General features: G+C 40.0%; 1 protein-coding gene across 1 annotated transcript in view; it reads left to right on the top strand.

The window, feature by feature from the left end:
- Positions 1-7,924, top strand: part of TMEM114 (transmembrane protein 114) — a 26,683-nt gene extending 18,759 nt beyond the window's left edge. Inside the window, exons 3-4 of the mRNA XM_019471636.1 lie at positions 4,585-4,722; positions 7,692-7,924. Of these exons, the coding sequence (XP_019327181.1) occupies positions 4,585-4,722; positions 7,692-7,924 (371 nt within the window). The remainder of the gene's footprint in view (positions 1-4,584; positions 4,723-7,691) is intronic.
- The last annotated feature ends 9,294 nt before the right edge of the window (positions 7,925-17,218 follow it).

The following is a 17,218-nucleotide window of genomic DNA, read 5'->3' as shown; positions in this document are numbered from 1 at the left end:
CGGGAGCGAGCGAGCGAGTGGCTGTGTGGGGCTTAGTTGCCGGCTGGGGTTAAACCACGACAAACAGTCACTAGCCAGCTGCTTTCACACTTCTCCCCACTCTTTATGGGCCTGCTTTATTTTTACTGAGTTACATGTTTATACTCCTGCTCCTAATCCCAGAATGCCTTATTCTTTGGCTGCCATTACATTTTTCCTGGTGGATTTACAGTTCTTCACAATTTTTCTTTTTGATTTTAAGTTATCAGAAGGAAACAGCTAGGGCTGGAATACCTGGCAAGAGCCAGTTCAGAGGCCAAGTGAAATAGGACCCAGATGATGTACATAGAAATTCTAACTTAATTGATATGGTAGGTGTATACCTAAATGGATCTGCTTTGTTTCTGAGCAACAGCGCAGTGGTCCTTCAAAGAGGTTTTGTGACCAGTTGCTTTGGTACTTACAGTAGATATTACCATAAATATATTCAGAAATCTGAGATAACTTTAGCATCACTGCAGCTGAGACCTAATGAGTGACAACTTCTGATGAATGTTCTCATTTTCAAATTCATTGGTGCCATAGGAATAGAATGTGAACCACAGTGCATCACTTAACGTTTATCATTCTACCCATTCCTAGTATTGAAGGTTTTTGTCAGTGCCCACCTGTACCAAGTCTAGCATCATTTTATTTCTACTGTCTGCAATTTGTCTACCAGTTTAGCTCAGAGACTTGTTGCATGAGGAGCACAAAGCCAAAACCTGTAACACAAAGTCCAGAGCTTAGCTAATTACCCTGGAGTACCCTAACCCTGTGAGTTCTCATCCACCATCATCTTTTCTCTACTGAACAGGAGGGAACCCAGGCCTTCGTGTCCCTGGGGTTCAAGCCCAGAAGTCTCACATTTAGCCACAGACAGCAGTTCTTTTCTGTTGCTCGTTGTTTCTCTAAGTTGGTTCCTTCATTCCTTCCTTGCAAGCAGGTCAGGCTTTCTCAGTGCACTGTTTCTTCCTGGCTTTGCCAAGTCTTTCCAGAGCAACCCCACTGGTTTTAGCTACTGCCAGCATTCTGTTTCAGCTAGAGGCTTTTGTTGTTCTAACTGGCTATTTAGTTACTGCTGGGGAAGATAAACAGGTCCTTAATTAAGCTCTTCTGAGCTGCTGCCATTTGGAGTATTTCTGATGAGGTGACTATTACAGATTTCTAGAGACTATTTGCTATTATAAGCTGTGCAAACAAATCCAAAGTTAGTTTGAAACAATTAAGCTCCAGCATGTTAACAGGAGGTGATTAACAAAACTGCTAGATCTGCAGTTGGTTACTTTTGACACCATTCAATTTTTCTAGTTCATTCCACAAATTTCTGTTACAAACAACTCATCAACAACTGTGTTGGGTGGCAATTTAGAAATGTCTGCCAAATTCACAGATCTGGACACACACTGCAGATGTCATTCTTACAGATGTTTGGTCAGACCTCTAGTAAAACAGCTTTGGCTACCTGATGTAAAACTTCATTAACTCAGATCAAGCAATTAAAGTATTTTTTGCTAGAAAAAACTGGAGTGTTTTTTAAATGTTCATCGGTTTGTTTCAGTATTGATTAAACTATTGGATCTTTCATGTTGGACTGACAGGGAACTCAGGCGTTGAGAAATAGATGTGGGAAACTGAATTCTGTTTTACAGGAAAGTGCACATACTTCTTGTGCAAAATGCTTTAGGTTGGGGTTTTTTTTCAATACTAGATTAATTTCATCAAAATGAAGACAGTTATATGTATAATACGTAGTGCATAAATATGTATTTCAACATAAGCTAAAAAACACTAAAATGACTGCAAATCAGTGTTTTAACTACGTTCGCAGACGATTATTGAAGACAGAAACACAGTAAAGATATTTTAAGTCATGTCCTTCTATAAACTAATTCTGTCCCTCTAATCAAGGAATATAATGGTATAATATCGTATGCCAGACGGCATGAATTCAGATTCGTGAGTGGTTTCCATGGCAGCATTTTAGAATAAGTTTCCCAGACAGTTGCAGATTTCAAAGAAGAAGGACAAATGGGTATTAGGTATTGAACTAGAACACTGGAGGTGATAAAAGTGCTGTTTAACCAAATACAGTCCATTAAATATTTGATTTTAAAAAAGCTGCAGATGATTTATGAGAAATGTGATCCCAGCTGTGTGTAGGAAAAGTAAGGCTCTGTCACAGTGGGATTTGTGGGTTTCAGCTGAGATATCCCTAAAACCTGTATTTTCATTGAAGAGAGCATAAAAATCAGAATTATTCTGATGTTACATGCAACTGTCACAGATAGAAATGTAATCTATGACACTCCCCTGGAGAATACCCCTGCATGGATTTGTTTCCCTTTGCTTCAAAAGAAAAGGTTACATTCAGAGCCTTATCTTCTTCACCCGCACTTGTCCTGGCTAAGGTTACAGTCCCAGCTGCAGTAGCTGAAATCACACCATGAAAAGGAAAATCAAAGAAACAGCAACTGTTGGTGCTACTGTCCTGAGGTATAGTTTGTTAGCAGCAACTTTGACACCTGGAAAATCACAAAGCACAGGCCCGGTGATGACCTTGTTTATGTTTCTTCCCTCCCAGCAAAGCCAGGTCTGAGGACAGAGTTGCACCATTCTTACATTCTTAGTTTTAAAGTGTTAATTGCATCAGATTTTGTTCCCCCCAAGGCTTCTTCACCTCTTACATGCAAGACCAAATCTAAGAGGACACATGGATGTCAAAATGGTGGGAAATCAAAATCAGGCCTAATACCTGCAGGAAGCACAAACAGGGCAGAAGACTGGCCTGCTCCTGCTGCCTCTCTAGAATATTAGAACTAAATTGTGTGCCAATTCTCTGTTCTGTCACATCATGTCACATCACATCCCTGACAACCACTTCTAACTGTATAAAACTCCTGAACTAAGTTCCATGCCTGTTTCTCCTCTTGGTATTCAAGTAAGATTTACTAGCAGTTTTGACATACTGGTTTATACACAGTAAGCTGAAGATTAATTTGACTGTTAGCATCTGAGAATTGCTATAGGTTTGGGTTTCTTAGCCAGAAACAGCAGCCATGGCCAGTTTTGCTGAAGGAAAGCCCACAGAGTATCCTCTGATTTAGTAGCAAAGAGAGGAAGTGTTCCCCTCAATGCGGAATGCTGAATTCGTGCTTTCTGAGCATCACCTTATCCTGATGTGGGCATATGTGGGACTAAATATGAGAATATAACACCAGCATAAATAAAAGGAAATCAAAGAACAATAGGGTCACCTCCTAAAGCTTTGTCACTTGCTGCATTTTTCCTTGTGAGCATGTTCTGTACTGCACAAAACAAATAATTATGTCTTGAAACCACGTTCCACTCATGCCTTGATCCCATGCAGGCTGTTCCTAACCTTCCAAGGTTCTAGAACTGAACAGAGATATCTACACAATTGTGTCTTATCTTTATAATGATATCGAAGAAGATAAGCTGGATCCTTAGCCAGTGGCACATGGAGTACTTCCACTTCAGTGGGCAGTTACAGTGACTTAAAAAAATTGATCATCTGATCATACACAAACTGTGATCTCTTAACTGACTCCTTTTCCTACCAGGTAATGGTGTATTGTTGTTCCTCTGTGAAATTAAATGAGACACTGAAGCCCAGAGCCCTTCAGAAAATGGATTTTAAGTTTTCTTTTCTCAGTAACTCAGCACTTCACTCTGGTATGAAATAAATGGATACTGGAAGCTGGAATTACTTTTTTTTGGTTATTATTCTAGAAAAGGTTGGGTTGAATGTTGTGGATAGATTGCATGAGAGGGAACAATGACACAAAGACGGTTTATGATGGAAAAAACAGTGTGATATGAAAAAATACATAGCAACCTTCTGTTTACACAGCTATTAAAATGTTATAGGGATCAATAAAGACTAATGTAAAACATTTAGCATGGGAGGAAGCAACCAGGATAGGTTAATATCCTTAGTGAAGCTGCTGTAGAAAACAATGACAGACACAGAATCAGAGCTGGATGAGAAAATTTACTTCTAGTTGATGGTCAGCTGCAACAAAGGAAAAGGACAACAATTTGCTAGATCAGTTCAGCAGAGGACACGTGACAGAAAAGAAAGCATTTAACCAAAGCATCTGCTGGATCTCACCACCCAAACGGAACAATGCCACGCACTGTGATCTGTATGATCCAGATAACCAGGGCTACTTTTTATTAAGGTCATCAGTGACTACCTGATATGCAATGCATCACCTGTTATCCAGCTAGGCTTAATATCTGAGAACAGTTTAATTGCTTAAATATATCCGTGTAGACATATCCTTTATATTTGTGGTCTCTGTTTGAAACACAGGCTGTGATCCTGTGAAGGGCTTGCTCTGTATGTTACCTTTTTCTCCATACCATATATTTGTCCTGCCAACTTAAACTGAAAAACCAAGAGATTGTCCGACTCCTTGTTTGTGCAGCACAGAATAAGGCTTTGATCCTGATCAGGGGCTCTGCACTCAATAATTACTAGTACATCCAATGACACCATAATAAAATATTGAAATATTAACTTTCTTAATTTTTCTTCAGACATGCACGGAACATTTGTCATCCTGATGCCCCTCAGCCTGATATTGATGATTTTTGGAGGAATGACTGGATTCATCAGCATTCTTGCCAGGGCCTACCTGCTGCTTCTAATGACGGGATTACTTTTTCTTTTTGGAGGTACTATATCAAACTCCTGGCTTAACCATTTTAAATAATAAGAGATTATATCTGGGAAACACCACTTTGTCTTCCAGGGGAAAATCTAAGCAAGAGTTTGCTTTCAGAATAATGCTGGTGTTCATTCACTTGGTGTCTGCTCAGCTCCTGACAGGATTCTGGAATAGAAAGCTGCCACTTAGAGTCAGGAAAGGCAAATAATCACACACAACCATATGTCCTGTGGAGTGAGTCACACTTTGAACACAATGTGTTTGCTGTGCCCATTAACACAAAAGATTTAATACCTTCTCAGCACAGTGCTCAAATTCTTTACAGACAGGGTAATGGAGTAATGGAGAAGTGACTTTGGAATTAGTAAAAGCATAGGGTTTGATAGCCTTGCACAGATCTTACAACTATTAAGAAAACTGACATTTTTTCAAAGGCATTTGCATGTTCCTGAAAAGGGTCTTGCTAGGCATTCCTGGGTTAGCTTCACTGCTAGTTTTGAACTAGAGTGATGTCCCCAAACTGTGGGTCACAAAAAGAAACCCCAAAGAGTTATTTTAGTTGGAGTGTAACATTTCAATTTAAAGCTAGTAACATTCTTTTACATTTTGTTTTTTATTATTTTTGCTGTAACCAAACCCTCTGTGTTTTAGAAAGTAATTTATGAATTAAAACTAAAAACATTCTGTCAAAGTAGGAAAACTGGGTTTAAATCCATCTCCATTTTCTTCTCCAAATAGATTTTCAGTACTGTTTCACAATGTAACTTGAAACAGAAATTTTCCCCAACAGAAAAGGGGACCCTCAGTGTTGGCCCTCATCACCTGATCATACAGTCCTGTTTCTAAGAAGAGAATGGTAAGAGATTGCTGGAAGCAAATGCTGCTGTCTCAAAGTCTCGACTGACCTTTTTAGTCTGAAATGCTCTTACAAAGACTAACCATCCCCCTTCATGCTTTTCTTCTGAAAAAAAAAAAAAAAGTAACTTCGTGAAAAATGAAAAAAAAAAAAAATAAATTCCATTTTCTTAAAACATTCTTTTTTCCCCAACAGAAAAGGGGACCCTCAGTGTTGGCCCTCATCACCTGATTACAGTCCTGTGTTTCTAAGAAGAGAATGGTAAGAGATTGCTGGAAGCAAATGCTGCTGTCTCAAAGTCTCGACTGACCTTTTTAGTCTGAAATGCTCTTACAAAGACTAACCATCCCCCTTCATGCTTTTCTTCTGAAAAAAAAAAAAAAAGTAACTTCGATTTCCTTAGAACATCAGAAAGCTGTATTCACTAAAAAGGCTTAGGCTATTTGAAAACTACTCCAAATAGTAAGTGAAAGATGAAAAGCTGTGAAGTGCAAAGCATGATTATCCTGCTGAGGGGTGGAGTACTGTGCCTTTCTGAGACACTTAGGGTTGCAAAGAGGGAAAGGAAACACAAAGACAGTGTTAGGAGAGGGGTGCTTGGATATGTTCTGAAGATGCAACTAGTGCTGTTTCCCAGGACAGCACGAACAGACTGCAGGGTGGCCTTTGGTGTGAGACCAGACCCTCCTCCCGCTCAGGTGGTATTGTTCAGCTGTTTCAGCTGCACTGAGGCTTGATGCATGTAACGGGCATGCACAGTTTTATAGGCTATTCCAGTTCACAAAGTTTGGTATTGATATTTCTGTCTCAGCTGAAAGACATGTTTTATGATGCAATTCCAGAAACCTGAGTTTTTTTGAAAATACCGGAACTGATATGTTCCAGATCCCAGGATATGCTACATGCTTCCCCGTTTTTTTTTAAATGCGGCCACATTTAAGGGGGATCACAGAACTCAGCGTACCTTGTTGAAAATGTCAACAAAACAGTCATTTCCATTTCTGCTGACAAAAGGTATAGAGATGTGATTTTTCCCCCCTTGCAGAGGACTAGAATAAGGTACAGGCATCACAGCATGGTTAAAATCAGGAATATGAGTATGAATTTTGACTGTTGGATAACCCGATACACTTCTGTCTTGGTTTGTCTTTACTCAAACTTGTCTTTCTGGCAAAAATGCAGATTCATCTAGACTTACACTGTGATTTAACAGAAAGCCAGACCAAAAATTTTTCTCCCTCAGAATCAGATAAGACACTATCTTGTCCTACAAGTGTTCCAGTACCTACTTTCCCTGGGCTACAGTCCTTTAATCCAGGGCCTTTCTGTTGCATCTTTCCTGCCACTGATCCAGTAAAGTCGTAAGTTAGTGTATGTCCTTTGACTGACATACATGCCAGGCCCAGGATGTAGCATGCACTTGTGCTAGATGTGCCATTCCTTAAGTTTGCTAGCTTCTGTACAGTCCTTTCTTTCTGAAAACATCTGGCTTCTTGTTTGAGTGCCTTTATTAATTTATTTTTAGTCTGCTCCAAGGGTGTCTTTGGCTCAATTATTTGGAAGTGATGAATAGTCATGACTCCACAACACTTGTTGGGAGGTGACAGTAAAGACCAACACATTTACACTGAACACTCAAAACTTATGATACTCAAAATTAGAAACCAGCCTAAATTCAGGTCACTGACCTGAAATTCAAGAATCTCTGTCTCCATGGGCTTTCTTGCATAGAGGTAGACAACTGTACGTGGTGCACAGCAGTGAGAAATCAGGATGCATTATAATACAGTATTGAAAACAGAGATGTACATGCATTAGATATCTGTAAAAGACCTGACTAGATTTTTATTGTGGGAGGCTTGCTGTTATACATTTTGATTCAGTATTTAACAGTGAGAACACACTAAACTCAATGGACAGAAATAACCTTCCCTTTACTTCTCTCTCACTCTTCCCCAAAAAACAGCCTCAACTAGATTTCAAAGGTAAACAGAGGCTAACTGGCAATCTGGCCTGGGTAGATAGGAAGGAGTGGCAAAGAAGCCCTGAGAGATAGCAAATTAATTATTTTTAATTTCTGCAGTGGATGCTAACTAGCTGAATATGTTTTTCTTTCCCAGCTCTTGTTACACTTACTGGGATCAGTGTCTATATTGCATATTCAGCTGCTGCCTTCGAAGAAGCTGTCTGCCTCCTGAGGAGTAAGGATCTCCTGGTAGAAATTGACATCAGGTTTGGCTGGTCACTGGCACTAGTCTGGATCTCCTTTGTCGCAGAAGCGCTCACCGGGGCTGTGTTTCTCCTGGCAGCAAGAGTTGTGGGTCTGAAACAGCGACGTGAACAGGCGTTATGAACAACAGGTATCAGTGCAACAACAGAACCCTGCAGAGCCTAGAAGTGTGGATTGCTTGGTCCATCTGGTCACTAGGGGTAATAAAAGTGGCAAGGCTGTGACTGAGTATCTTGCCAGCTGCCATAAACCCTTCTCACAGTTAGCTATAAAACACAAAGATAAATCAGTAAAACATTTCAAGTGTTGTCAATAAGGAAACCCTTGTGACTTTAGAAGAAAGTACATTGCAGCGTTAGTGTTTCCAAAATAATTTCATCTGGCAGCTCATAAGACATCTCCATTCATTGCTTAGAACAAGACAGATTTCTTGCTTTCTTTTCTTTTTTCTGCTGTTCCAGCAAAGTGCCTCAGAGTACCTTGCAGGCCAGTCTGCACGGTCTACTTAGCTTTTGGTGTGCCCTCTGAGACTCCTAATAAGTATGCTTAGGATTCCAGTCATGTTGGCAGCCTATACCAGCAGAGCTGCTCTGAGATGGCTGCTTTGTGGTAGGTAGTGTGGTCTTTGGAGGACCATAGAGATATATAATGTCTATACACCTGAACCCAGGGCGAGAGTGTGAGGTGTAAATATCCTCAATTAATATTGCATACTTAACGTGGTTTTGTTGCACAAAGTAAAATTGGAAGTAAAGATCCAGAATAGGAAGAACTTCAGAATATTTGGAGAACTCCAGCGATAATCCCCAGCACTAGGGCATGGCTAGGACATCTAGTGAGGTAATACTAATCTTTACTCTGGTGTGCACCGTCTGTATTTATAGGATCTTTCTTTTCCCTCATGTATCCCCAAAGAGGCCCTCCTCTCTCCTGTACCACAATCACACTATTTCTTTGTGACAATACACAAAAATGGGATGATTTGAGAAACCAGAGAACCGCAGAAGCCTAATCCATGTCAGCTATGTGTAATGTCTAAGGAGAGACACAGCATCATGTTCTCTTTCCAAAAATCATTACTTGTAGGGTGAAAACAAAGAAATGAGTCATTTTCTGAAAATGAGCTTTGGTGCTGTGATAAAATGAAAGGATATAAGGCCTAGATACTGTGAATAACTTGATATTAGTTATCCGGCAGACGGTAGTGACTATGATAAAGTCCTCAAGTGCAGTGCAACAGTTATCCGGCAGACGGTAGTGACTATGATGGTGAAGTCCTCAAGTGCAGTGCAATGGTGAGTGTTCTCACATTTTTGTATCAACAGTGTAACAAGAGAAAGCTACAGCTGCTTTTCCAGATGTTTTAACTAACTACTGTAGCCAGCCCCAATCTATCAGATGCTGAGGCTACATACTTATCTTTTCCAGCTTATTACTAGCTGCTTTTTCAATTCTGTAATGCAGAAGATGTATCTGATGCATTTCCCAGTTTTTACTTAGCAATTTTGATGATGTTTCCTTTTCATGAAGTCAGTAACACGCTTTGTGCTAGAATATGTTTAACTTGTGCTGAAAACTGCTGAGTAAAACTGAACAGACAGGGTACCCGAGTTTCATCTTAGGTACCAAGCAATCTAGTTTTTCTTTATTAATTTTTCATCTAGGTAATAGCGTTTAAGAGAAAATTTACTCCAGTGCCCGCTGAAGTTAATGAAGAAATTTTCCCCAACTGCTGTGGCTTGGGATAAAGACTTGAATTTGTTAACAGCTCCACTAAATTTCTGTTAGATCATGTGTTTCTGGAGGACTGCAGCATATTACAGTTCAAGACTGTGACTCAGGAGCTGTGTCAGCAAGGCACACTGTGTCATTGCGCAAGTCCCTTGTACTTCCTCCAGTAGTGCAAAGGGCATCATTTACCTACCTCTGTTAAATATCAGAACAATTTTATCATTGTGTCTTGTGTTAAAGACTGCACATTTACTCTTACTGAGCTCAGCTCTGATCTTAGTCCCACAGTACCAATTACTTTACAAAAAATAGCGTCAGGGAGCTTCCAAGAGGTTACAGTCTTTGGAGATATAAGGAAACATTATTACTACCGTGCTGTGAATGGAGAACTGAGGCAGAAAAACTGCCCAAGGTCATATGAAACCAGAGTTTCTGAATCCCAGTCTAAGACCTTAGTTGGCAGACCTTGCTTGTTATTGGAATGAAATAAGGCTAGAAATCCTGAATAGACTGAGCAGTAGAAATTCTGTGAATAGCCAGTACAATTTTGTAATTCTCACTTGCTCCCACATTGTTTTTCACATATTTTCCATGTTGCCTTATGTTGGGACTGTGTAATTGAGTCATTTTACAAGTTAAAGCATACCAAATCAGCTCTATAAGAAAGGCAGGAAAAAAATTCTTTGTAGCCCAAATTCCATATGCTTAAGTGAATTATGTAAAATGTAATATTTCTATGTTTTGGTGCTGGTAAAACTATTTATAATACAATTTGTATGATGTTACTCAGACATTACTGTAAGGTGTAATAGTAAAATACCATCTGAGTTATTTTCTGAGTTATTTTTTTTGTATTTATTACAGATGTTATTTTACAGTGGGTTTGAATGTTGTAAAATTAAATAAAATGACATCTCAGAGCTGGGAATTATTTACAAAGACATGGAAGAACTAAGATATATATTTTTCTTTAACTTTCTCTGCAGATCTATTCTACAGTTTATATGATGCTTTTGAAGTGCCTGTGTCACATGTGGTAGGTATTTATAAAATACTTATGCAGCTACGATAGAAAATACTCAAGCGATCAACCCTAATTAGAAAGCAAATGTATCTGTTATTGAATTAGAGCAGTTCTCATTTCCATGGCTTTCCTAAATTTCTCATTCTGGCTTCCTGCAATATCTGGCACAATGGTAATAAGGAGCATCTTCTGCTCCTGTAAATTTGTATAACCCCTGAATTTCTCTGAAATTCCTTCTGAATACAAAGAAAAAAAGATGGTTTGGAATAGTCAAATAAGCCTTGAACATTTTGAGGAATTATGCTAGAAAGGACTGGAAAGGACTTTATGTAATTTGATACAAGTGACCTTACCAGCTTCTTCCTCTTACTGAAACTAATGTTTATTTAATACCCAGTTCTTCGCTGTATTTTCCCCAAAATGCATTACTGAGATGAGGACACTGACTGTTCCTGTTGCTTTCTGGTGAATTGCAAACTCATAGGTAATTGGCCACAATTAAAGTGAAGAAAAACAGATGTACTGAGCAGAGCAGTACTGTTTTAGCGGGTAGAGTGCACAGAGCTACTGGCCAATACTAGTCACTAATTTAAAGGCTTCCTTGAGGGATGGCAGAGAAGGATAGGGGAGGTCAAAGGAATCCTCGAGGGTGAGAAAACTGTAGATATACAAGATATTTAGAGAAGATGCTGGTGAATATAACGTAGACATGAAACCACGAGGATTCAGTCTGGGTCCGTGCTGTTCCTGAGCTGGCTCCTGCAGGGCAGCTTGGATGTCTCTGTATACCCACCTCTGATGACCAAGGGGACATTATTGGTTCAGACACAGCTTCAGTTAAAGTAGCTCCATGCATTTGTTGATCACTGGTCCAAAGCCAATAGACCTGACTGACTCTATGCAGACATGTGTGATTCATAATTTCCTCCTTCCAAATTTAAAAGGATGGCAGGTTGGAGACCAAACAGGACATGCTTTGTCCATGCCTAGTTGGTCAGCAGAGGGAGAGAGCCAGAATCTGCCCAGAACCTCTCTGCTAAGGTGACCACAGCAAGGCCTGCCCACTGAAGCTGTTAAGGGAAACTGGAACTGGCCCATGAGATAGATCCAAAAGACACAGATTTTCCCAAGCTTGATTGACACCAAGTAATCTTGGTCTCCAATTTTATCACTTGTTTTGCATTGTTTTGCAAATGAAATCCAATGGCCTCGAACTATTTAAAACTGAAAAACAAAATCTGAAGAAATCTGAGCCTACTTCATAAGTACGGATATCCTTTTCTCTGGTTCATTTTGTAAATCCCTTGCAGCAAAGCCGTTCATAGTTAGCCAAGATATATCAGTAAAAAACACATGTCCCTTGGCCTCCTGACTGTCATTTTCAAATTAACAGACTAAATTGCCCCAGCTCAGGACCAAAAAGGTTGGAACAAATGCTCTGGCTTTGTACTAGAGAATCAAACTGTCCCCAGAATTGGTATAACCATGCTCAAAAGAGACTCCCCTGTGCCTCTGTACTCCTGGTTTGGGCACAATTGTTAGCCCAGCAAATGCAAGCTCACAGGAATTTGGTCAGATGTTCTTGGAGGCCAGACGAAAGTACCTTGAAGGCAGGTTCAATCCACAGAGTTTTAGCCATCCCTGGTTTAGGTTACAGTGTTTAACTATTGGATTGCATTCTAGTTAGGTCACAAAACATTAGATCTTTCTACTTTTACTAAAACATTATAGTGCTGTTTTACTGTAATAGCTTCTACGTTTTACACATCAGCTTTAACCCTAACTAGGCCCTCAATCTTTTCCCTCCCTTTTTGCCAGTCCTTTCAGCAGCCATATCACTGTCACATTCAATCTTTGGATGCATATTCGCAGTGGCAGTATATACTGCTGGGTCACATCCCACTTCGGTGTTTGTATTGCTAGTAATCATAATTCGAATGCTCTGACTTAAAAGACCTTTTCCATTTTATAATGGTTTGCACAGAAACAGCGGTCTCTGCTGACATCTCATGGCTACACTAAGCAGTTGACTGTATTTGGAGAGAAACCATTCAGTTCCATACATACTATTTTTTGTATGGTTTGAAGAGCAGAGGAGACTGTCATGCTCACTAGGCCCTAGCTCCTGTATTTTATAGCCCAGAGAATCTCATCTAGAAATTGCTGAATCCAAGCCAGTAACATCTCCCAGCCACTGCCCATCTTAACTTAAAGTGTCAGGTGATGGGAAATGTACTGTTAACCTTCCCTGTTCTTTAAAAAAATTAATTACAAAACATTCTTAAAGGTTTTTACTGTCTCTGTTCTTAGGAGATAGATGCTATAGCCATTCCATTGATGGTTATATTTTGATTAGATCAACGAGTATTGTTTTTTGTTTACATTTGTGGCATAAATGTCAAAACTATTAAGCTGAAACTAATCAAATTGAATATCTGAGGGTGCAAATAATAAGAGAAAAATAAATAGCTTTATATCATGGCTTATTTCCTGAATATGACAGACCATCTAAGAATTGAACAATTGAAAGGGACAGACTTCAGGATTGGTCCAGAAATGTAAGAGGGGTTCTGCAGGAAACAGCATGCTACATTTTTCTGTGGCTCTTAATTTCTTTACCCTCTCTCAATAAAAACATTTTTTCCAACAAAGTCAGGAAGTTCTGCTTTCAGTATGAGCTCAGCAACTTCAGTGAGGTTCACCAAGACATTGTTGAATTTTGAAACTATGCAACAACTGTCAAAGTAGAAGAGACCAACACTAACCTCTCACATTTATTAGATTCAATCTTCCTTTCCTGGGAACTGTGGCAGCATTGTCTACTCCTGATCTACAAATATACCTCTACATAGACTACTCAGACAGATCTGTAAATTTTCCAAGCCAAAGTACTAGGATAGAGCATCTCCTGTAAAAAAAAAGTTCTTAGCTGTAGTGCAGGATCAGGTTGCTAGACTTATATGTTGGAAGAACACTATTTGGGGATAGTTCCTTCATCCCTGAACTATAGTCCCCAAACAGACGAACAGCAGTTGCTTAACAATCTGCAGGTATGTGGAGTCAGGTATTAGAGGGAAAGGAAGAGGGATGCAATGCCATACCCCACCATAACTAAAGTGGCATTGACAGATTGAAATCTCTTTACGCGTGATCTAGTTTCTCGGCCTATCACCTAAGAAAACCCATTTTTGTGATCTTACAGGGGCCTTTCAGGTTCCATCACCATTGAGGAGAAGGCACTAGAGTTAATACTTGTAAAACTGTCAAAAAGGAAGGGATGTGGGACTGTAAGTACGCAAGTTATCATCAGTTAATGACTTACTGCTTATCAGCCAAGCTGTCACAACTGAATGTATTTATACTCTCAAGTCATCTCACATCACTCTTGAGAATTAAAATGCATTTATTCAGAACACCAACTCTACAGCCTGGTCCCGTTCGCATGATGGTTTAAGCTAATGGGTTTAATATTTCATTTGGAGCAGACCGGAGCTGATGAGCAGTGAAGTATTAAAAAGTAGCATCTTAGTCCTTGTCATAGTCTGCTTATACCACTCATTTCAAAGCTAGCTGAAAGACTCCTCGGTTGGGGTTGGAGGGACAGCAGGCAGTTCCCTGAAGAGCTTTTGGTTCATTATTTTACTGTTTTCATTTTTGCCAAGGACAAGGCAAACACTTGTCATGGAAGGCTGGGACTCTCTCAGTGCAATGCTCCCTAGGTGTTGAAAGGAATTTGCCAATAGCTGAAGAGCATTTGCTAATGGCTTTCGCTTCTGGACAACACATCTGGCTGCTGAAGGAGCTAACATATTTCTCCATCCAACCTGGCCTTCTCAAATATTTATAAGCTAATGTTGCCTGTAATGCCTGCAGCATACAGAGAGGCTGAACTGAATTGCACGGTGGAGGAGTCTCTATTTCCACAGCCTTTTGGAGTTGGCTGCATCAGCACTGTGAAAACCCTTTGGCATCATAAACCTTTTATTGCCACAGCTCCCACTTGACTAGTATTATACAGTGAAGCATTTAATTATGCAAAAAAACTACATAAAAATAATTTTATAACTGTCAGGCAAAATCCACAGCAGGAACAAACTTTGTAGGACTTGCAGTAACAAGTCTTTTGAGTTATCTGCTTTTCTGTTTATAAATAGTACATTGCAGGTGTGGCAACAGCTGTAGCCAGCAGACTTGGAAGCTGTATCTCCTTTCTGTCTGTGGCAAACTGCACCTTGATTTGGTCCAGGGCACTTCTGATAAAACGGAAAAGTTCTACCTAAGTAACTGAGAAGACCAGGCCTGTTTCATTCAGTGAAGAGACAGATGAGAGACCTGTTTAATACAGTGTGCAGCATAGAAGTGTAAATATTTCTTTCTCAAAACTCAGGAATAATGCAATATTTAATGAAAACAAACGAATAAAGAAATGGTTACATGGTGCTTTCTCAGCCAACAGAAATCAAGGCATTCACAAGCCTATCTTTTAGATTCAGACCTACAGGATTGCCTCATACTCAGATATTCATTGTTTAAGCTGCTACTACAATTTATGCAAACACCCAAGTGACAGTACTTACTACTGTGAGTTTCATTTTGCTGAACAGGTGACAATTAAAAAACCCCATCTTTACTTGAATCATTCAGTCCCCCTGATCATATGCATCAACAAGACAAACTGGTGTCAGTCTTGAGGTACTCAGCACATAGTAGCAATGAGGCTTTGAATCAGCTGTAACTGACTGTCCTGCAGGCATCACTGAAATAACACATGCAAACAGGTAGAAGAAACATCACAGGTGACCATGTCTTAAAGAGAACTGTTCTGCCTGACTTTTGTGGCTTGCCACAGATGAACCTGTAAGTGGAAGCTGGTGTTAATAATCCAGCTGAATAGCAACATCTCTGCTGAATGGGCTGATTAACAAAAAGGCACAGTACAGTGTCTTTATTGTCCCTTTAGTGAACACTTGCTTGTCACATTAGCATGCAGAGACACATGACTGTAACTCTATGCAGGGACCTCTGCTGGGTTGGCTTCCTCTTGAAAATAAGATTTGTAATTCCCCCTCAGGGGTCTCTGGCTTGCTGTGTGGGTAGCCAGGAGGCTGTTACATCAGCAACATAAATGAGAAAAAAGTCCACTTCCTGTACAGATATCCAATAGAAAAACCACACTCCTGCTGCCAAGCCTCTCCTGGGCACAGACCTGCCCTTCAGAGTCTGTCTTGGGCTCTCCTGTTCACCAGAAAGTCCTTTCACTCCTCCTTGGCAGTAATAGCAGTGCATCGGGACCCTCTGTCACCATAACAACTGGGATATCTGTCTTATAATTCAGACTGCCCTCTCTAACTTCAAGGGCTTCTTCCTACACACCATCTAGAGCTCATCAATCCTTCCCTGAGCAATTCTACATTCTTTATTGGAGCAGTAACTCCAACACCCACTCTTTCTAAAGCTGCTTCTCTGCCATTTTATTTCCAAATGCCTGATGAATCATATACTCACCCATTTGGGAAGAGGATTGAATTTGATACAGGTAAGCCTTAGTCTTTTCAAAGACCAGCTAACCCTGTGATTAACCCCATTGTCTTGGGTTGCCTGTGGGAACAGTTGCCCCAAGGAGTTCAGAAAATAATCCCACAGAGAGCAAACTCCTCATATAGCAAATCCCCTTCTAACTCCTAATTTCTTTGGAATTTAGACAACATGACAAGCATTAAAACACTAAAGGCTTTTAGAAAGCAGCATGTCCCTCCAAAATGACAAATGCATGCCCAAAATCTTACTTACCCACTAACTTTGTGACATTGGACTAACTGGTACCCGTTTCTGTATTTCACCATCTTTAATGGAGTGTTCCTACTCAATTGCCTCAAGTTGAATAGATGACTTTACTAAACCTCCCCAATAGCTCATTTAGAGATTGAATAATTTTCATCAGATTTTCTTTCATTATATGTAGAGATTTCAGCCTGCACTGTCAGTTGCAACCCATACAAGCACTGCAAGTCAATACAAGTATTTTCTACTAATTTGGAAATTAGGTTAAAATGTGATTATCCTCTAAATAGCACTGTTACATGAGAAATAAGGACACAGTATAAATTAGTGCTTGAAATGGGTTTTGCAACACACATAATCATAACTTGGCATTTCACCAAACTCATTTATAAACTGTTATCGTGACGTGGGCACCCAACTTACTGGTAGCTGTTATGTATGAATGTAATTTTACTGTACAGAGGCAGTCTCTGGTAACAGCATTCCCAGGTCTATATTGCTGTGCTTTGCCTGAGCAGCCACTGCGTGTCACTGTTGTTCCATACAGAAGAATAAAAGCGGCTCATTTATGTGAGCGGGTAGCAGGACTTGGAGAGTCTGTTTGCCTTTTCAATCAAGGGAAGAAAATGTGCTACAAACCAAGGGATGTAGCTTACTGACGTCAAGGGGAATTTTTTCCCCAGAACTGAAGGGACGCCATACCTGTTGCTCTTTCGCTTTTTCATTTGCCTGTGCAAAAAGGCTTTATCCATCTTTTCTCCTTAAAGGTGTAAAAAGAGAATGGTCATTAGCCAGGGACACAAAGATCCCGAGGGAATTGCCCGCTCTTCACAGGCCCCATGTGAACTGTGACAAATCACTAAACCTTTTGATGCTCAAGT

The sequence above is a fragment of the Aptenodytes forsteri genome, unplaced genomic scaffold, assembly GCF_000699145.1.
Source record: "Aptenodytes forsteri isolate BGI_AS27 unplaced genomic scaffold, ASM69914v1 Scaffold26, whole genome shotgun sequence".
NCBI lineage: Eukaryota > Metazoa > Chordata > Aves > Sphenisciformes > Spheniscidae > Aptenodytes > Aptenodytes forsteri.
The sequence above is the reverse complement of the archived record's forward strand: the minus strand, read 5'-3'. Positions and strand labels throughout refer to the sequence as shown.